The 22,541-nt window shown below is 41.1% G+C and overlaps 1 protein-coding gene across 8 annotated transcripts in view; it reads right to left on the bottom strand.

Annotated features, from left to right (window-relative positions):
* Window positions 1-22,541, bottom strand: part of lrrc31 (leucine rich repeat containing 31) — an 88,418-nt gene that overhangs the window by 50,689 nt on the left and 15,188 nt on the right. For 7 of the 8 annotated variants that reach the window (XM_048541705.2, XM_048541703.2, XM_048541702.2 and 4 more), the window contains exons 6-10: window positions 21,022-21,189; window positions 15,922-16,089; window positions 10,138-10,302; window positions 7,971-8,138; window positions 2,603-2,770 (exon numbers count right to left, since the gene is read on the bottom strand). In XM_048541705.2, the coding sequence (XP_048397662.2) occupies window positions 2,603-2,770; window positions 7,971-8,138; window positions 10,138-10,302; window positions 15,922-16,089; window positions 21,022-21,189 (837 nt within the window). The remainder of the gene's footprint in view (window positions 1-2,602; window positions 2,771-7,970; window positions 8,139-10,137; window positions 10,303-15,921; window positions 16,090-21,021; window positions 21,190-22,541) is intronic. The other variant, XM_048541708.2, reaches the window with a different exon arrangement.

Below are 22,541 nucleotides of genomic sequence, written 5' to 3'. Positions count from 1 at the left end.
TGGATGAACACAGCAGGCCTTCAGGGTCTAGGGTCTAGGCCTGAAACGTCAGCTTTTGTGCTCCTAAAATACTGCTTGGCCTGCTGTGTTCATCCAGCTCCACACTTTGTTACCTTGGATTCTCCAGCATCTGCAGTTTCCATTATCTCTGATCACAATCCTGAAGTTTATTTTTCCTGCAGCAGTTGTTATAAACTTATGACTTTTAACTGATAAAGTAAGAGACCTTTTATAAGGGAACCAGTCACCTTATGACTATTACCAAGCAGTATAAGGATCCAGAGTAGGATGACTGAAGCAATGGCTGATGAGCAGAAAAGATGTAAAGATCATCTCAACATTTTACAACTTGCCTGATGTGTGTCTCGGTCTGTGGAAGTGGGGCAAGTTTATTAGGCCATTAAAGTTCAATTAATAGTATTGAATGTCAAAGCTGTCTAACTGTTTACCTGTAGCTAGAGTCCAATTACTTCTAATAAATGGTGACTCTTGTTCAGTATAGAAACCTGATCCATGCTTTCTGTCAACGTAGGGATCTGAATGTCAGGTAAATTGGGCAACTTTCTATACCCTAAAATCTTTAGCTTCTGCAATGACTCTGAGAATAGCAGAGGTCAATTTCCAGCTTTCTATTCCACTGAGGCATGTCAATGGTCACCTAATCCTTTTCTCCCTGTGTATCCATGAGCTGCAGGGTGACCACATCTAGAATTGTACAGTCCATGTTGCTTTCAGATTCACGGCTGCACCACAGTGACACTAGCGCTTGTTTGAAGGAAACAAGGCCACAGTCAACATGCGTTGCACAAATTGTTATTAAGGACCCAAGAATTATCTTGGAGAACATACATTACACAGGATATCCATTCAAAGGTTGCAGTCATCCTACCACTACTTTAATCATTAACTCAAACTTCGCTATTGCTAATACACCCTACTCAATAATAAACCTGAACAATGCTAATAAGGCATTAAAATACACTCATTCTATAATTAATAAACCTTTCAAATACCGAGAAAGTACATTACTTTCCAACCCCATGACTGCACGCACAGTAGCAACAATATATACAACGTACAAGCTGCACTGCTGAAAATCGACCAGGACTCCTGAGACAAGCACTTTCTGAACCACCACTTAGAAAGACACTGGCAGCAGGCTCACAGAAACACCATCAACTTCAAGCTCCCCTGCAAGGCCCTCACCGTCATGACTTAGAAATATATTACCAACCTCTCTGGGTGAAAAATCCTGGATCTATCTTCCTAATAGCACAATACAGCCAAAGGATTGCAATGGTTCAAGAAGGCAGCTCACTACTTACCTTCAAGAGATTCAGGGTAGAGAATAAAAACCGGCTCAGCCAGCGACACCCACATCTCAGGAGTGAATTTAAAAACAAAAACAGCGAGTTTTAACGTAGCAAGTCTCAACAACGACTCACATTTTAGTTGTTACTAATAGTTAATACTTTTTTTTAGAAGTGATGGTTATTTAGCTTTATTACTAAGCAGCAATGCTTATCCACCACTCACAGCTGTTGTGTAATTTAATTTTGATCTGTTTTCAAACCTAATGTTCTTCTGAATTAGCAGTTATAGCAGTGCCACTTCCGTCCTCTCCCACTTCAACTCAAAGCCTAGGACTCTGTCAGCTTTGTTTAAAAGAAAAAGCCTCAACGACACATCCTTTCACCTTCAAAGAGATCTACACATAAGCATGCTTGCCTAGCACCCCTTACACTGCTCCATTCTAGTCTCCATCACATTGCTGCTTTTAAATTGCACCAATTTAGCTTACATCACCTCTTAGCATTCTTCCTTCCAAAATGTACCACCTGGCACTTCAGTGCATTCAACTACATCTCCGACATTTTGATGTTCTGAAGTCTATTAATGAAGAGAATCTTGTTTACCACATTTCCACCATCATGTCACCTGCAAACTTGAAAAGGTTTTGTACCCAAGTCCTGTCCACAACTGTATGAAAAAAAAATTATGATCTGAACACCAACCCTAATCACTGCCAGTCAGTATTCAGTCTGTAAAACGACTACTTCCCACACTTGGTCCTGTAGCCAATTATAACCATTTATTTTGAAGCTATTTGTTTGTGGGATGTAAACGTTATTGACAAGGAAAGGGTTTGTTTTCTTAACTGAGCACCATGGTTTGCTGGGCTATTTCAGATTGCAATTAAGAATCAATCAGGCCAGGTAAAGATGGCATATCTCCTTCCCCAAAGGACAGTACAACTAGATTCTCCAGCATCAGCAGTTCCTACTATCTCTGTTATGACATTACAACTATGATCATTTTCATGATAACCATCTCTAAAGATTAACACATGCTGCAGACTTATTAATTGAATTTAAAACTTCCCCAGCTGCCAGAGTGGGATTTGAACCAGTGTCCTTAGGGGAGAAGTTTAGATTACTAGTCTAATGTCATTATCACTGCTCCTTCACTTTCCCCCATGTTGTATCATTCCTCAGCTCCACCTAACTTCCTTTGCTTCATATTCCTTGCTCAAGAAAATTCTATTGACCTCCAGTAGATTATATCAATGGATTCTGGCTGAGCAGTCATGTGATGGGATTACCGAGAGATTCCAAATCCTGGCCAGTTAGATTGCAGCTACACAGCTTCAGGACACGGAGACGGGTGCTAATTTGCAACATTTGGAGAAGTAGCCCCAGGTTTCCACCGATGCATTTATTCCAGGACAGGTCCAAGATCTCTAGCTCCGTTAGGCTTGGGATGGTGTCAGCTGTAATATTTAACACAATAGTTTTATTTGTATCGTCATCAATCTTCCCAAAAACTTAAAAACACAAGCTGAATGGAACGTACAGAGAACAGCTGGAAAGTCCGAGTGGCACAGTGACTCAGTGGTTAGTGCAGCTACCACAGCACCGGGCTGGAATCAAACCTAGCTCCCTTAGGTGACTGCCTGCGTGGAGTTTGCATGTTCTCCCATGTCTGCATTGGGTTTTCTCCGGGTGCTCCAGTCTCCTCCCACAGTCCAAAGATATGTAGGTAGGTAATGCCAAATTGCCCCATGGTGTTCAGGGATGTCCCAATTTGGTGGTTTAGACATGGTAAATTCAGGGTTGCAGGGGTAGTAAGGGGCATGGGATGCTCTTTGAAGTGTTAGTGATTTGATGGGCCAAATGGCGTCCAGCTACACTGTAGGGTTTCTATTATGTCAGGTTATGGACTATGCATCATGATAAGTGAAATGTACATAAAGATCCAGCCTGTCTGGGACTGATCTGAATCATGGAATGGTCATGAACAGAAGGAGGGATGAAGAGGGCTGCACATCACAGTACAAATGGATACAGTGGTGCTCTCAGGAATATGATGAGGTTGTTTTCCTGTATTTTACAGAGTACAGAATAGCCAGGGGAGGTAACAGGGCACAGGACGCAAAAGCCAAAATCCAGAGGCATCAGATAAGCAGTTGTGTGATTAAAAGGTGGTCAGCTTCAACATTCCAATATTCTCTAAAATTAGGCAGTAGTTTAAGATAGTCTTGCAAAGACATCAGTGAAGTTTTTAAATTTACAGCCGACTGGTTACACTACTTAACGTAGTCACAAATTATGGATCAGCAGCATTTCTAAACTGTTTTATTGGAGTTTGAAGTCGTCCATGGGCAAGCTGACTGCCCTTGACATCAAGGTTGCATTTGACAGAGAGGGCATTTGGGAACCCCAGCAACTCTGGAGGCAAATGGGAATCAAGGGGAAATCTTTCCAATGATTGGAGCCTGGCCTGGCACAAAAGGAGATGGTTGTGGTTGTTGGAGTTCAGTTTCCAGGATATCCCGACAGGGGTTCCTCAGTACAGTCTTAAGCCTAACTATCTCGAGCTGCCAAACTACAGACCTTCCCCACACAAGGTCAGAGGTATGACTGTTTAATGTTGTACAGATTTTCAAATTAGGAACAGGAGAAGGTGATTTGGCCCTTCAAGCCAGGTCTGTTTTTCAATATGATCAGAGCTGATTCTTTATATCCATACCCATTGATGCCTTTTAATATCTATATCAATTTCTATCTTAAATATATTCAGTGACCCAACTTCCACATCCTTCTGTGGCAACAAAACTCCACAGGATAGCATCCTTATAATGAAGTAGTTTTTTCTTCCTTAATTCCTTCATTGGAGGAGGGCATCACTGGCAGGCAGCAAATATTGCCCATCCCTAATTGCCCAGAGGGCAGTTAAGGGTCAACTACATTGTGGTGGGTATGGAATCACATATAGGCAAGAACTGGTAAGGATGGCAGTTTTCTTCCCTAAAGGACATTGTCAGAAAAAACCCCTCTGAGTCACGAATTAGCAATGGATTCATGGTCACCATTAGACTCTTAATTCCAGATTTTTTTAAAATTGAATTCAAATTCAATCATCAGTTGTGGTGGGATTCAAACCCAGATTCTCACAACATTATCTGGGTCTCTGGATTAGCAAAACAGCAATAATACCCCTCAGCCTCACCTGTGAGGAAGTAGTTCCTGATCTCAGTTCTAATGGCCTGCTCTATCCTGAAGTTGTGATCCCTGGTTCTCAACTCCACACCCAGGACAAATATCTTCCCTGCATCTAGTCTGTCCTACCCTGTCAAAATTTTACACATTTCAAATCAGACCCCCCTCTTGTTTTTCTAAATTCTAGAGAATACAGGCCCAGACAAAACAAATCTAAATTTATCTGGCAATGTTTCCAGCCTCGGTATCAGCCTCGTTAACTTTTTCTGCACTTCCTCTGAGGCAAGTATATTCTCTCTCAGACAGGGAGGCCAAATTATGCAAAATAATCCAGGTGTGGTCTCACAAATAGTTGCAGCAAGACATCCCTACTTTGGAATTAAATCTCGCAATGAAGGCCAATTTCCCTTCTTAATTGCTTGCTTCACTTGCCTGTTAACTTTCATCAACTGGTGTGCAAAGACACCAAATCCCTTTGTACATCCACACTTCCCATTTAGATAATGCTCTGCTTTTATGTTTCTCACACCAATGTGCATTTTGTTACATTTATTCACATTACACTATATCTGTCATGTGTTTGACCACACACTCAACCGGAGATCACCTTTGGGTTCTCCTCTTACCTCGTTTTCTTTTTGTTGGCAAAACTGGTAACATCGTATCTGGTTCCCCTATACAATTCATTTATGATATCGTGAAAGCTGGGGCCCCAAGCACTGGTCCCGGAAGTTCATTACTAGTCACTGCTCGCCACCTGATAAAATAACCATTTATTCTGTTTCTGGTCTGTCAACTCTCAGTCCCTGCCAGTGTACCACTCCTTATATCCTTTGTGCTTTAATTTTGCCCAAGAGCCTTTTTGTTTGTTATTCATTCACATAGTGAGGGCCTCATCAGCTAGGCCCATGCTAATTATTTATTGTCTAAAGAGCAGTTAAGAGCCAGCCACGTTGCTGAGAGTCTAGAATCATACATTGGACAGACTAGGTAAGGATGGCAATTTCTTTCCCTAAAGAACATGAGGGAACCAGTTAATTTTTTCCTGACATTTGACAGTGGCCTCTTGGTCATTATTAATCTCTTAAATGATTTCAAATTCCACCATCTGCCTTGGCAGGATTTGAACCTGGTTCTATGGATTAACAATTCAGGAATAACATCAGTAGGCCATCTCCTCTTCTGTAGACTTTATCAAAAGCCATCTGGGCATCGAAGTACACCACTTCCACTTGTTCCACAAAACCTATTCTACTTATTCCATCCTCAAAAAACTCCAGGAGGTTAGTTCCATGTGATTTTCCCTTTCGTAAACCCATACTGGCTTTGTCTAATCCTGCTGATGCTTTCCAACTGTTGTGCTATCACATCTTTGATAGTACTCTAGCATTTTCCCTACTACTGATATTAGACTAACTCGTCTATCTTCTGTTTTGTTTCTCATTCCCTCCCTTTTAAAACAGTGGGGTTAAACTTGCCACCCAACAATCTGTGGAAACTGTGAATTTTGGATGGCCACCAATGAATCCAATATTTCCAGGGCCATCTCCTTTATTAATCTGGGATATAGATCATCAGCCTGGGCAATTTATCAGACTCTAACCTCATTAAAAGGGTGCTGGGGGAAATTAAAGTTATAAATACAGATTTTGATCAACTACTCCCTCTCACGTGATTGTTGGTTCTCCAATATTTCTGGGAAGTTATTTGTGCCCTCTTCTGTGAGGTCTGAACTAAAACATGTTCAATTCTGCTATTTTTTTGTTCTCCTTTGTAACTTAATTAAAATTTCCACTGGCTTCTGACTTAAAGGAACTTAAAATTTCTTTTCATTAATCTTTTTCTCTTCACATAAAATTTTAGAAGCTTTTATGGTTGGATTCCAAGTTCTTGGCAAATTTACTCACATTTTTTTCCCTTCTTGATCAATCTTTTTGTCCTCTTTTGCTGAATTCTAAACAACTCCCAATCCTCAAGCTTGCTGCTTTTTCTGACAATTTTTCAGTATGTCTTCTTTGGATCTAATACTATCCCTAATTTCATTTGTAAGCCATGTCTGAGTCACCTTCCTGGTTTTATTTTTGTGCCAGATGAGAATGACTAATTGTTGTTCATCACCATTTATGATTCCTCACATACTGAAGCAGGCCATAGCCAAATACAACTCCACCCGGGCAAAATTGATCAGCCACGTAAATATGTAGCTACTACAGCAGTTCAGAGGCTCAGAAGCCCACAGCAAGGAACTCGCCTCCTGACTCCTCAGAGACTATACACCATCTGCAGAGTCAAGATTGGGATTGAGTACTCCCCACTTACCTGGATGAATGCAGCTTCAGCAGCTCACAAGAAGCCTGACACCACCCAGGACAAAGCAGCCGGCTTGACTGGCATATTTGTAAACATTTACTCCCTCTACCACTGACCATCAGTAATAACAGTGTGCATCATCACCAAGATGTACCACAGATAAGGCTCCTTATCAGCACTTTCCAAACCCATGCCCATACTATCTGGAAGGAAAAAGGGCATCAATATGAGAACACCAACGCTGCAAGTTTCCATCTAAACCACTCAAGATCCTGACTTGGAAATGCATCACCGTCCCTTCAGTGCCCCGAGTCAAAATCCTGAAATTCCCTCCCTGGATGTCCCTATGGTGTACCTATACCAAATGGACTGCAGCAACTCACTACTACTTTCAAAGGCAACAACGAACGGACAAAAACTTTTGGTCCAGCTAGCAACACCCACATCTTATGATTGATTGAAACGACAGACAAGGGAAAAACCAGTGGATGTGTATATTTGGACTTTCAGGAAGCTTTTGGTAAAAAAAACGCACAAGTAGAGTCTGTGCAACATTGAAGCACATGCGATTGGTAGTAACATGCTAGCAGGGACTGAGAATTGGTTAGCAGACTGGCAAAAGAAGTGAAGGAATAGAAAGAGTTATTTTCAGAGTGGAAGGCTGGTAGAGTATTGCTGAGACCCTAGCTATTCACAATATGTATCGACAGTCTGGATGGAGGAATTCAGTTAAACTGTTTTATTTCCAAGTTTGCTGATGACACAAAGCTAGGTGCAAGTGAAGGAAGTAAAGGGGCTTCAGCTTGATTTAGAGAAGTTGAGAGAGGGAGTGAGCAAGCACATGGCAGATGCAGGATAACATCCTCAAAAAAAACTCCAGTAGCTGTGCCAAACACAATTTCCTTTGCATAGATCTATGATGACTTTGTGTCGTAACACTAACAAGTTTTAAAATATCTAGCGATCTGTCATGTTATTAGACTCCCATCATTCACCTTCCAGAAATGTTAGATCCTCCATAAAGTCTCATTAGCATAGAAATTTGCAGCAATGAGAAAGTCTATCATCTCTGAGGCATTTCAAGGGAAATTTGTTTCATTTAATGATAGCAAAAAGTTATAAACAAACATAATTCTTGGATCAAGGCTGCAATTTTCTTACCTAATTCCACAATTGATTCCTTGGATAAGTTACAATTGCTGGCAACAAGAGTTGTTAATCTTGGTAAAAAGCGCAGGCGGGCAATCAGGTGCCTCAGAGAGTTTCCTATATTCTTATTCAATGCTAAATTCAGCACTTGTAGACTGGACAGCAGGGGCAGTATCTGGGCTGCAAAGAAAAAGTAATTGGCTCATTAAAGATATTTAATTTTCAACCTCAATTGTGAGAGACAGCAGGACTTATTCAGTTAATGGTAGGACCCTGCGCAGTGCTGTCTAACAGAGACACCTCAGGGTTCAGGTACAGTTTTTGAAAGGTGCATGACAGGGTGGTTAAGAGTGCACTTAGCACACTTGCCTTCATTGCTCAGACCAGTGGAGTATAGGAGTTAGGACGTCATGTTGAGCTCATGCAGGACATTAGTAGAGCCACTGTTCAGGAATTGCGTACAGTTCTGGTCTCCCTGCTATAGGAGGGATATTATTAAAATTAGAGAGGGTTCAGAAAATATTTGCTAGGATATTACTGGGGGACTGGAGGGTTTGAGTTAGAAAGAGAGGCTGGATAAGCTGGGACCATTTTCACTGGAGCGTCAGAGTTTGAGGAGTGATCTTACAGAGGCTTTTAAAATCATGAGGGGCATAGACAAGGTGAGTAGCAAAAGGTCTTTTCCCTAGAGTGGGGAGTTCAAAACTAGGGGACATATTAAGGTAAGAGGAGAAAGATTTAAAAAGAAAGATTTGAGGGGCAAATTCTTCCACACAGAGCGTGGTTTGTGTGTGCACTGAACTGTTAGTGGAAGTTGTAGAAGCCAGAACAGATATAACGTTTAAATGATATGAATAGGAAAGTTTGGAGGGATATGGGCCAAATCCAGGTAAGTGGGACTAGTTTAGTTCAGGGAACGGGATCAGCATGGATGAGGTGGATTGAAGGGTCTGTTTCCACGCTGTATTAATTTAATCCTTGTAAACAGCAGGATATGAGGAATTGTGGTCAAGGTCACTGTGGGAGATGGTAGATCTGTAGTGGATATTAGTCATTAGCCATCCCCAAAAATGGAAGCAGGCAAATCAATGAAGGAAAGAGTCAGAAATGGAACAGTTGAAAGAGAGAGGAGGCCTATGAACTCCGGAAGCAGAATTAGAAGTCTTTTCCAATTCTGGACCAGAGGTAGGAAGCAATGATGTCATTGATGTACCAGTGAAAGAGATGAAGGCTCTGCCCAAGCAGAAATGGAACATAAGTTCCACTAAACTTGCATAAGGCGTGAGTTTGGTCACCACCTTTCAGGAAGGATAAGACCACACTGGAGAGAATGTAGAAGATGTTTATGAGAATGGATCCAGGGAACAATGAGGAATTGGAGAATTTAGGGCTGTTTTCCTTGGAGAAGGAAAGGCTTGAACGGAGATTTGAAAGAGGTGCTAGAATTCCTGAAGGAGAGCGCAGATGGATGGAAACTGTTCCTATTGATAGAGAACGAGAACCCACAGGTGAAAAAGAATAGAAAGCAAAAAAGTGTCAATGAAGAAAAGCGGTTTTCTTGCAGCAAGTGGTTAGCATCTGGTATGCACTGCCTGAGCATATGGTAGCGGTAAGTTCAAATGGAATATTCCAGAAGAAATCAGACTGTTATCTGAACAAGAAAATTCACGTAGTATTACATGGAGAAGGCAGGGAATGTCACCAAATGAGATGCTCATTTGGAGAGCCAGCGCAGACACAACAGCCCAAGTCTACATTGTAGGCATTCTGTGGTTCATTGTGAAACAGTTAAGGTGCCAACTGTTAATGTAATTTAGGTGCCAGACACAGAGGCATTCTCTTGCCTAAAGCTGATACGCACAAATTTCATCTGAACCCAATGCCTAATCAGCAACAGGTCAATGAAAAGATGTATTCTAATATGTAGTCGGAGCATTCTTTCAGATTGGAGCAGTAACGGGGAGTTCCCATCTTTCTCTAACAATGCCACTCAGGTTAAGTGGCATTAAAACAAGTGTGAGAAAAAAAAAGTGGGTAAATTTTCAATTTTCTGTCATTATGTTTAAACACCAATTATCACTTTTACAATGTTCGCGCAGAAAGTTTTTCCCTTGGAGATGTGATCAGTTGTTAAGCTGTTAAGAACAGTAATAGAACAAATGATTGCAGATTTACTCACTGAGAGCAGAAACATCATCTTCAGTCAATGAGCACCTATGTACATCGAACACTTGGAGCTGTTTGAAGTTCGATAAATGGGCTGCTGTCTCCTGGAAACCACCACCAATGTCATTACAGGAGAACACTAACTTCTTCATACAAGGCACATATTCCAGTGCATCACCTGCAGATATGGAGACAAATTTATTAAAATTAAAAGGTGATTGAGGACATGTGGTAACTGATCAGCTTAGTCAGACAGTGGTGTTAAACCTCTTTTGGTCAGTGATGCTGGACACTAGAATTCATTATTCCCTCAATTTTATTCATAAAAGTAGGGCATTACAAATGTTTAACTCTTATCCTACAGTCCACAGCAGTTCCCCTTTGACAGTGCAGTACTTACATTTTTTTTTAAAAAGTGTTTCTGCGGCAAGAATTGAACCCAAAATGGACTCAATCATAGAAACCCTACAGTGAGGAAGCAGGCCATTCAGCCCATTGAATCCACACTGATCCTCCGAAACAGCATCCCAACCAGACCCACTCCATGAGCCTAAAGTGAGTGAGGCTGGTAGAACATGAGCCATGGTTGGAGGTGTGTTGAACAGTAAAGATGGAGAGAACATCAGGGATGGAGAGCAAATGGCGGCACTTACACTGGTGGGAGTGGAGGTGGTCTTTGACTTTCTTCCTACTGAGTTGTGTATTTATCCATTTGGCACAAAGTGTCATCTGTGTTAAAGCAATTTCAGACGAGGCTGATGTTATGGCCAACATTGCTGGTCCTGAGAGAAAAAGATTTCCTGCTTGTGCTCTACTCTGTCCAACAGGACCCCTACGGCCTGCCTGCAAACTGAGAGACAGATTTCCTCCTGTTGCCAACGTCCAGGGAAAATGCTAGAAACCATGCAGGTCAGCTCTAGACTGACAACGTTTGTCAGGGTGAGCTATGACATTTAAAGTTGTCACAGGCACAGAGCAGACAGTGAATCCTGAAATCCCAGTTGTGGAAATTTGTTCTGGAAACGGTGCAGGGTAAGATAGGACTAAAATCAAACATGTGGGGTCCATGGAGATGGGGCAGATAGTTAATGAGGCAAGTTTGGTAAGATATGGTGAGAAAGTGTACTGGGGAAGGTGGAGGGGGCGTCAGGAGGAAAATCACGCCAAAACAAAACCAATGCAACTCACACTTACCAAAAAAACCAAGTAACCTTCTGCCAATGACAAAATTCTCACATCTCCTGTGTTCGTGACTAGATTTGGGCCAGCAATTCTTAAAGATAAATCATGTTTGACCAACCTTTTAAATTATTGACTATACCTTCCCTCCTACCTGATCAAGTTGATGCAGGAAATATATATCTGGAAAGTACTGAATATTGTGCCATATGGGAGGCTCATTAGGGCTGATGTGATAGTCTGGGTCAGAGGTCGAGGTTCAAGTCCCAGCCTCCCCAGACAGGTGTCATAACTTTAGGAAGCACAGCCAAATGAAACTGATGAGGAAGTAATTGTATCGGTAGGCAACTGTCTCTGTGATAGAACAAGGATATGAATGAATATTTTTTTCTCCCCCCAGACTGGGGGGTGGTTTGCAGTCACCTTCTCCATTATGCTCAATCTTTCTAAATGAACTTCACTTTCATTGGAAAAGCATTTTAAAGTTTGCAGGTGATAATAAACAAGACTGACGAGAATAGTAATGGACTTCTGGAGAGAGAAAGGATGCTAAAGCTGAATGATGCATGAAAGATGGGAGTTCAATGCAGAAAGTGACCACATTTGTGGGGCGGCACAGTGGCTAGCACTGCAGCCTCACAGCGCCAGGGACCCAGGTTCGATTCCAGCCCCGGGCGACTGTCTGTGTGGAGTTTGCACATTCTCCCCATGTCTGCCTGGGTTTCCTCTGGGTGCTCCGGTTTCCTCCCACAGTCCAAAGATGTGCAGGCTAGGTGGATCAGCCATGCTAAATTGCCCGTAGTGTTCAGGGATGTGAGAGTCACAGGGGGATGGGTCTGGATGGGATGCTGCATGGGGCAGTGTGGACTTGTTGGGCTGAAGGGCCTGTTCTCACACTGCAGGGAATCTTGTCTAATCAGAATCTAATTTGTCACATTTCAATGCAGGAAGTGAGGCAGGCAGTGCTACAAGGGATGGATAGATGGATTAGTTGGCGATTCTTGCATTCTCTCAGGCATCTCAATGTAGCCCCTGCATTATCCGAATGAAGTTTCTTCACATGCTCAGTCCCCTCCAGAAACGACCTTTGCCATTTTGGTCAGCCACGAGTTAGGGAGTCCTGTGAATCAGCAGGGCTGCTTGACTTCTGCAGGGAGGCTTTGGGGACTAAAACAACATTTTTGCTGTTCTCTTGCTGAGATCAAATTCAGAGTAGTGAAATTGCTTCAGGGGCCCATGGCAGGCATTCAAACATCATTTTCTGAGCGATGTCATTGGTTTTGAATGACTGGCAAGTTGGTTTGGGAGAGAATGCTGCTGTCAAACTCTCTTCATCACCACCCGATGTGGAGGATGTTAGAAGGGCACTGCTGGGAGTACTTCCTCACTTCTTTGGAGGTACCATCTGTAGGCTATCCAAGTTGCCAAAAAGTGTATGGCAGCATGGAGTTTCTCAATTTCATCAAGATATGGAAAATGATTGACAGTTCCTAGGATGTCAGTGTTGATCTTAAAAATCAATGACAGGGAAGGGGATGGAGATTGTAATCTGTGGGAGCCAGTTTGAAGAAAACATTAGTTTTCTGGGTGTTTAATGAGATACCCAGTCTGCTTCGGAGAAGAAGTCAATAATGGCCCAGAGCTGACTCGTGTGCGTGCTCACTCAGAAAATGTCATGTGCACACTGAAGCTCAACGGCTGAAGCTTCAACAGCTGTTGATTGAAGGAAATGTAGGTTGAACAGTTTCATGTCTGCTTATCCAGGAGTAATTTGCTGGAGGTGAAGTAGAGTATTCCATGCAGCAAGGAAAGTGGAGAAGAGTGTTGATGTCATGACACAGCCTTGTTTTGCTCTAATGGTTTATTGTGCTGAGGTTTCTAGTAGTTCTGTGGGTGACAATACTTTAGACGTACCGCGTACTATAAATAACCTAATATTGCAAAATGTGGGCAAGCATAAAGCACTCTGCGCCCAATTTTACATAAATTCATCAAAGATGATGATAAGACAAGCTGATAATGTGGTTAAAAACCTTCGTACAAGCTGCCTGGCTTTATAAAGAGGGATAAATAGAAGAACAGAAAATGAAATTAAAAGAATATTCTAGAAATTCATAAATTATTGATCAGGCCTCAGACGGAATACCAAAGATAATTCTGGGCATCACGCTTCAGGAAATATGGAAATGCCTTCGAAAAGGAACGGAGAAGGTTTACCAGGATGAGAATGTCTAATAAGCCTGCTCTACCCTTGACATCAATTCTGCTTTCCCCATGTCCCTTGATATCAAAAACTCTTGTTGAACATGGTCTCTTGAATACACAAGAAAACATCCACAAACCTCAGAGGTAGTGAGTTACAAAGACCAAAACCCCCAACTGAGCAGACTTCTCCCTGTTCCAGTCATGAATCATGAGCCCGTATCCCAAGATCAGGGTGTCAACTTTTTAAGTCTCAATACACATAGCAGCCACTCAAAATGCTCACATTTTACTAAGTAATGAGGGCAGAACATTTGGGAGTGTTTTGAGAGATCACTCAAAACAGTTCAAAAACAAATGAGTAACAGTTTGCTCCGTCAGGTTTATCAGAGAAAGTTTGTGAAGAATGCTTCATACAGCTGAAGAGCTGCTCTCAGGCACCGATATAACACAGAGAGCTGGGCACGTAGCAAGGCGTATGGCACTATGTCATAGAGATTGTAAGCAAAGTTACAGCTAGTGGAATAAAAGGTGAAAAAAAAAAAAGAGTGGAATAAACGAGGGATTGGAAACAGTCAGTAACGGTTCATGGAATTTTTGGGCGTAAGGAGGCTTTTTGTGGAGCTACCCATCAATCAGTATTGTGATCCTTGCTTTTCCAAATATATAATTAATGGTTTCTATATTAGTGGCAAGGGCACCATTTCAAAATTTGCACATGATATAAAACTTGTGAGAATTGTATATTGTGAACAGAACAGTGAAGAATTTCAAAAAAAGAAATTGAAAAGTTGGCGAAGTAAGTGGATAGAAGTCAGATAAAGTTTAATGTGGAAAAGTGAGGCGAACCCTTTTGGTAGAAAGAACATGGAGTGACAGTATATAAATAAAGATTATAGTAAAATAAAATAAACCCAAAAGGAGCAAAGAAACTTGGGTTTATTTGTGTTTAAATCGTTAAAAAATGTGATAGGGCAGTTGGAGAGATCAGCTAATAAAACGTGGCTTTATTAATGCAGCATAAAATACAAGAACAAAAGGGGTCTGCTAAACTTATAGGACACAGTTTAGGTCTAAGCTGGGCTATTGTGCATTGGGCACATTTGGGAGCCATACTTCAGGAAGGATTGTAAACACATCGGAAAGTGTGCAGAGTTAGCAGGAACTGCAGAAGCTGGAGAATCCGAGATAACAAGGTGTAGAGCTGGATGAACATTGCAGGCCAAGCAGCAGAGGAGCAGGAAGACTGACATTTCGGGTGGAGGGAGGAGGGTAACTTCTTCAGGGTAGGCATCCTTAGAAGATGCTTTGTAGTAGGATTAAAATTGTTTCAGAGATAGTCGGAACGTTTCTAAAGAAGGATCTAGGCCTGAAACGTCAGCCTTCCAGCTCGGCCTGCGGAGTTCATCCAGCTCCACACCTTGTTATCACGGAAAGTGTGCAGAAGAAATTTACAAGAACTCTTTCAAGGATGAGACATTCCAGTAATGGAGATAGTTGGGACTGTTTGCCTTGCCGAGATGAAGGCTGGAGGTGATTTGGTTGTAGCTTACAAAATCATGAGGGGTCTGGACAGAGCAGTTAGTGAGAAACTGTTTCCACTCGCAAAAGATTGAGAATGAAGAGGATAAAGACTTAAAGATTTGAAAGAGCAGCAAATGTGATCTGAGGAAAAATAAACCTACTTTCACACAATGAGTAGTTAGGATCTGCAAAACACAGAACATTAAACTATTATTTGAAGAGAATCAACAAGCGGGTCGCAGGAAAGAGACATGAAAATGGTTTTGAGTAAAATGCTCAATGAGTAGGTGCTAATATAATGGCCTCAAACAGCCTCTGACTCCAACCTAACAATTCTGGAACTACAAAGTTTAATTTGTTTGTTCGAAACGCTGGAATCCTGTGGCTCTATTCTCCTGGTGCATACCTGCAATTTCCAACTTTGTCTACTTGCTTAAAAAGTTAATGGTCCCTAATCAGATTGCAACATGTGATTTATTTGGGCATAACAGAAATTGTGGTAAAACTTCATGGTAATCAAAGCAATATACCAACTGCTTTCCAAATTATACATTTCAATTGCGTGCCAGCATTCTGCGATTTGTGTAGAATGGTCTCCAAATCCTTCCAAACATCAATAATTCCTAGTTTGTAACTTTAAAAGAAAATGCTGTTTATCCCTTTCTATCAAAATGGATAATTTCACGCTTCCCCACATTTATTCTTTTGCCTTCTTCTCACCCAATCATTGTTGCATATCCCTTTGCAGCTGTCTGGAGAAACAGGACAGGAAGGCGTGTGGCAAAAGAAACAATACAGATGTAAAAAAGAATACAGCTGAGAGAAGGCAAGTGCAAATTAAATACAACAGGAACAAAGTGAGTTCACCTTATTGCCACATTACAGAAATTACCCAAATTGTTGATGTTGGCCCTTCTTAATCCACACAGATGCAATTTTAATACTTGCAGATGAGGTACGTGTGCCAGCTCCCGAAATAAGACTTCCAGACCACTTCCTACATCTTCATTCATAGAGAGATCCAAAACTTCCAATTTTGAGATTACAGACAAAGCCTGTCCTTTAGAAGAGAAACCAAAAAAAAATCTTGTTACCGTAGCTATGAAGAACCTCCAGTGTTTTTAAACAAAATATCAGAATTCAGTAATTTAGCCAACTGGGCGCTGAATAATGTGACTCAAAGATCAACACGGCAGAAGAAACAGGTTTGAATTCATGGGGCATTAGCACCAGTACTGGCGAAAGATGGAGCTGTTCTAAATGTGGCAGACTCCACCAGATTCATGCTAGGATGCAAGTCCGACAGTTTCACATAACTAGGGCTGTAGATAGGGCTTTAAATTAAATAGACATTGGGTGGGTTCAGTTACACAGAACATTATGAAAAGCAAAGGTAAAGGAGAAGGTAGGATTACAGGTTAGTGTAGACGTTGATTGTTACCAGAAAATAAAAGCAATAGAACCATAAACATTTTGGGAAACTTGACAGGAGAATAAACTTAAAGGCACAAAGCAATTGGAGTAAGATAGATGAACGGCAAATCGAGATGAATGAATATAATCTCACGGCCATGATGGAAATCTCATCACATCGAGATCAAAACTGAATTTAACATGCAGGGATATTTTACCTTTTGGAGTGACAGAAGGGATGAAAAACGTGGTGTGATAGCAATGTTAATAAAAAATGAAGTAAGGATAGTTCAAGAGAAAATCAAGGCTCAGATGATGTAGAGTCCATTTCGGTGGAAATAAAAACAGTAAGGGAAAGAAAACATAGGTAGGAGTGATATACAGACCCCGAAATACTAGATATAGTGTGTAAGGCTATAAAGCAACAAATAGGAAAAGAATAGAGCAATAATTATGGATGGCTTTAATCTTCATACTGATTGAGTTAATCATCATGCAAACAATAGCTACAACAATAAATTCACAAAGCGCATTCAGGATAGCTTCTTGCAGCAACTTGTCATGAAGCCAACCAAGGAGCATGTTTCCATGGATCTGGTAATGAGAATGAGGTGGATTTAATAAGTGACCTCAGAGTTAAAGATCCTCTCAGAAACAGTGATCATAATATGTTCAACAGGGAGAAACTTAGGTCAAAAATAACTGTTTAGCTTAAATAAAGGGAATATACTAAATGAGGATAGGGTTCTGACGAAGGGTCACTGTACGTGAAGTGCTAACTCTGCTTTTTCTCCACAGATGCTGCCAGACTGCTGAGGTTTTTCCATCAATTTTTGTTCTTGTTTGTGAGTTTACTAAAGTGAACTGGGTGGAGAGATCAGCAGAACTGACAGTAAGCAACTACTGGCAGACATTTCACGAGGTAATTCATGACTCTAGGCAAAAATACATCCCTCTAAAAAGGATAAAATTCTGAGAGGAGAATAAACCAATCATGACTAACCACTGAAGTTAAGTAGTGTATAAGTTGAAAGAAAAAGCATAAGAAGGCCAATGTTAGTGATCGCCCAGAAGACTGGGATAAATTCAAAATCCAGCAAAAGATGACTGAAAACACATTAGAGAGAAAAAAATAAACTGAGGGCCAACTAGCAAAGAATATAAAAACTGACAATGAAAGCTTATTTAAATATATAAAATGGAAGAGAGGTCAGAGTGAACACAGGCTCCTTAGAAAAATCAATCTGTGGAGACAGTTTTAAGGGACAAGATAATAGCAGAGGGGGATTAAATACAGATATTTTGCATCGGTGTTTACAGAAGTAGATGCTTTGAACATCCCATTCACACTAAACAATTTAAGTACCATCGCCAAAGAAGAAATAGACAAACAAATGGGCTAAAGGCTTGTGTCCTACGATCCTAGAAACAGCTAAGTTAGAGAGATAGTGCATACGTTGTAATTTTCCAAACATCAACCACGGATTCTGGAAAAGTACCAAACGATTGGGCAATTGTTAAACGTGACACGCTTGCTCAAAAAGGGAGGGAGGCAAGGAACAGGAAACTATAAGTCGATTAGCCTAACATCTATTGTTGGAAAAATACTGAAATCAAATCATTAAAGGAAGTAACGGCAGAACATTTGGAAACTCACAACCTAATCAGGCAGAGTCAGTATGGCTTTAAAGGTAAATCATGTCGGACTAATTTTATAGTGCTTCAAGGAAAATCTCAAGCAGGGTAGATAGAGGGGAACCAGATGTATTGTACTTGGATTTCCAGTCCAGAGAAGGCTCACAAGGCTGATCATTGGTATGGAGGGATTGTCTGTTTGAGCAAAGGCTAAATAGGTTATGGCTCTACTCACTGGAATTAAGAAGAATAAGAGGGGATCACATTGAAATATATAGGATTCTCAAGGGGTTTAGCAGGGTAAATGCTCAAAGGATGCTTCCATTCATGAGTGTGTCTAGGGCCAGAAGACATTGTCTCAGAATAAAGACGTCCCAAATTAAGATTGGGACAAGGAGTAATTTCTTCTGCGGGATGAGTGCTTTTGGAACTCCTTGCCACAGACAGCCACTAGGCAGAGACAGACGCATTCTTGATCAGTAGGAGAAACACGGGTTTAAGGGGAAAGGCAGTAAAGTAGATATGTGGAATATCGCATTAGCCATGATCCTACAGAATAGTGGAGCAGGGTCAAGGGGCTGAACAGCCTACTCCAGTTTCTTTTCATCTAAGCTGAAATAGTATACTCTGCTATCTCTCTGCATTTGATTGTGAGATTATACAGAATATGAATTAAGTTAAACTACAGAAAGACAGACGCATATTGTGTCAGTCATCAATCAAAGCATTGGGGCTGTTTTCAGATGTACATTTCTTTTAAATTCAAAGTGATGGAAATGCCAGGTAAGCAAAGCTGAATTATTTTGGAAATAAAGGGGAGATGTAGACATCTGAGTCTATGTAGGTAACAGAGGTAATGTCACTGGACTAGTAATTCAGAACCCTGGGGTGACCGAGTTAAATTCCAGCACTACAGGTAAAATAAATTTGCAATGCACAAAAGAAACTAGCTTAATAGGTGACCCGTAACCACAATAATAAAAACCCATCTGGTTCACTAATGTCCTTAAGGTCTTTACCTTGTATCTACAGGGGATTCTAGATCCACTATAATGGTTGACTCAACTGCCTTCAAGCCATTAGGAATGGGCAACTGATACTGACCAATGATGGCAACTTCCATTCGCTTTAAAACAAAAACAAAAAACTGGCCCAAATAATCCTTGGAGGAGCGATTTAAAAAGAAAATACACAGGAGGTAACCATTCAACCCAGAGCCTTGCAATTCTTTCCCCATCAAGTATAGTGAACCTGTTACCTTACACTCGATAATTACTAGATTTCTCAAAAATTTTTCCAATATTCAGATAATGATTACTTTTTCAGAAGTCGGTTATAAATGGACAGACGTTGTTCTTGGATGTTATACTGAACTTAATGGTTCAGTTCTAATATTGATTTCCATGTGTTACTGTATAAAATCTTAATTAATCTATTAGTTCTTAAAAAGGCAATCTGAAAATCATGATGTCAGCACGCACTCCCTGGCCTATCCCCTCCCTAACTCCCCACCTACATTCACCTTCATTGGCTCTAACCCCGCTTTTGTGCTCTTGAGATGCTGCTTGGCCTGCTGTGTTCATCCAGCCTCACATTTTATTATCTTGGATTCTCCAGCATCTGCAGTTCCCATTATCTCTGATCTGTCTGTCTCCTCTCACCCTATCTTCTCTTTATCCATCTTCTATCCACCTCCCTATTTATTTCAGAATCCCCAACCCCTTCCCCTCTACCATTTCTAAAAGAAGGGTCCCGATCTGAAACGTCAAGCTTTCCTGCTCCTCTGATGCTGCTTAGCCTGCTGCATTCATCCAGCTTCACACCGTATTATCTCGCACTCCCAATGTGGTGATTTTATTGTAGAATGGTGTGCTGGGTATTCCCCAACCTCCTCTCGGTTGAATTTGCCTCCACAGCATTTTTAGGCAGCACATCCTTGATCACAACAACCCACCTTTTTTATAGCAATCACGTCAAATGTGTCCTTCTATCCCTTCTTCCACTGGAAAAGTATTTCTTTCTTACTTTTGTAGAATTCATGATTTTGAGCATGTCTTCGCTTAGTACCTGCTCCCCAGAGAACTACTCCAGTTTCCTGAGAAATTTACAGCACACAAGGAGACCATCCAGCCCATCATGTCTGCTCCTGTCAACAGCACCCTGACAGCACACCCCATTTTCCAACTAATGATCCATAGCCCTAGAGTCTACAATAAAGCAAGCAAATATCTAAATCCTGCTGCAGCGTTAAAGGAGTTTCTGCTTAAACTAGTCTTTCAGGAACCGAGTTGCCTGTTACCTCCTCAAATAATTTGATGTGAGGAATAAAGTTTGTGGAAGATGAACAAGGATGGAAGGGGACTTGCCGAGAGGATAAGTCAGTCTAAACCATTTTGGATATGGTACATTTCTGCATTATAAATACTCAATATTTCAAATCCATCGAGACAGCTTCAACAAAAAAAAATAATTTTGTTCTTGGCGGAAGACATTGCTACCTATGCCAGCACTTACGTCTATCCCTAATTGTCCATATGGCAGTTACGAGTCAACTACATTGCTGAAAGTCTAGTTTCACATGTACTCAGACCAATTATGACTAACAGACTTCCTTCCCTATAGGACATCTGTGAGCAATTGACAGTTGTTACATGGTCATCATTATGCCACTTTGAATTTAAAAATGACCATTTGCCATGGGATTCAAACACTTGACCCCAGAACATCCGCCTGGAGTTGTGGGTGACTAGACCAGTGACGGTGCTATCATTTGATCTCCAAATTAATGTCAATTTCTAAATATTAATTACATTCTAAGAGAGCAAGATAAAAGTTCAAATTCCCACTACTTGCCTTTAAATTGACCAAACAAAACCTTGCAAAGACACAAGTAAGGAAATTGGAATCAAACAATTCATTTAAAGTTTGCATTTGTAATCATTACCCAAGGCTGTTCCATCTTCTGCAGTTAGGTTACAATCTACCAGCTTTAGAATCTTCAGCTTAGTGCCTGCTCTGAGCTTCTGAGTAAAAAGACACAGATTTCCTCCCAAATCACTGTTCCAAGATAAATCAATTTCTTCAACATTTGGCAAGAGTTGAATCCAGTCACCTGCAAAATAACTTCAATTAATATTCTATTTAATTTGTCAAAATAACATTTTACATAGTAAATATCTATTGCTTTCTATTGCTAAAGTTCAGGGCATCTGCTCAAGGCTGGAAAGCAACTTGCATTTGGAGGGGACTGATGCAGTGTTGTGACACACGTAGGCACCAGAAACATAGACAGGATAAAGAAAGAGGTTCTGCATTGGAAATATAAGGACCAAAACACCAGACTGAAGAACAGAATATTCCCTGGAAACATTCGCTGCGTCGTTATCTGAGCAATGAACAAATCAGCATAGGGCAAATTAGACAAGAGAAACAAATGACTGGCTCCAAGCAGGGATGGGAGAAGTAGGCTCGGCCAGATCATGGGGCATTGGCACCAGTATTCCAGAAAATGGAATCTGTAATGATGGAATAGTTTACAGCTGAACGTGCTGGAACCAGTGTTCCAGCAAGTTGCATGGAAGTAAACGGGTGTTAAATAGTGGGAACAGGGATGAAATTTGGGAAGATGTGGTACATCAAAAAGTAAAGACAAGACAAAACAGAGAAGTCATTTATATGGGAAATGATATACTGAGAGAGGAGGGGTCAGAGGATATAAATCTAAGGCTAAATCAGCATATAAGGACAGAGGTTCAGAAAAAAAAAAAATCACAGAATCCCTATACTGTGGAAGCAGGGTATTCAGTCCATCAAGTCCACATTAAACCTTCTAAGAGCATCCCACTTAGACCAACTTCATCTCTGTAACCCTGCATTTCCCATTGACAGGACACCTAGCCTGCACATCCATGGACACTATGGGCAATTTAGCATGGCCAATCTACCTAACCTGTACATCTTCAGACTGTAGGAGGAAACTGAAGCACCCAGAGGAAACCCACATAGATAGAGGGAGAATGTGTGAACTCCAAACAGACAGTCGCCCAAGGGTGGAATCAAATCGGGCCCCTAGCACTGAGGCAGCAATGCTAACCACTGAGCCACCGTGCTAACCCCAAATACAAAAAGCATTGAGCAAAGTTCTGTACCGAATGCACTACATAAGTACACCACATTGCTATCCCAACTCAGATTGTCCTGGAAGGGCAGGGTATCTCAAATGTTTAAGCAACAGGCCAAGTGAGCTGCTTCGCGCTGTTATTATGCAGTAGCACCTTGAGTGGTGCTTGCCACTAACAGAATGCTATCATCAAATACACAATTGAGCAATATGGCATGTGAATTCTAGTGGCAATGTAATTCCAGGTCATATGTCCTATAATCAGATAGGCAATACCATTCAGCTGTTCACAAGTAAGGTACAAACCATAACCAACTTCAAATCTTGCGATGAGTCACCTCCTA

This window comes from Stegostoma tigrinum, chromosome 14 (genome assembly GCF_030684315.1).
Source record: "Stegostoma tigrinum isolate sSteTig4 chromosome 14, sSteTig4.hap1, whole genome shotgun sequence".
Classification (NCBI taxonomy): Eukaryota; Metazoa; Chordata; class Chondrichthyes; order Orectolobiformes; family Stegostomatidae; genus Stegostoma; species Stegostoma tigrinum.
This window is presented reverse-complemented; position numbering and strand designations above follow the sequence as displayed.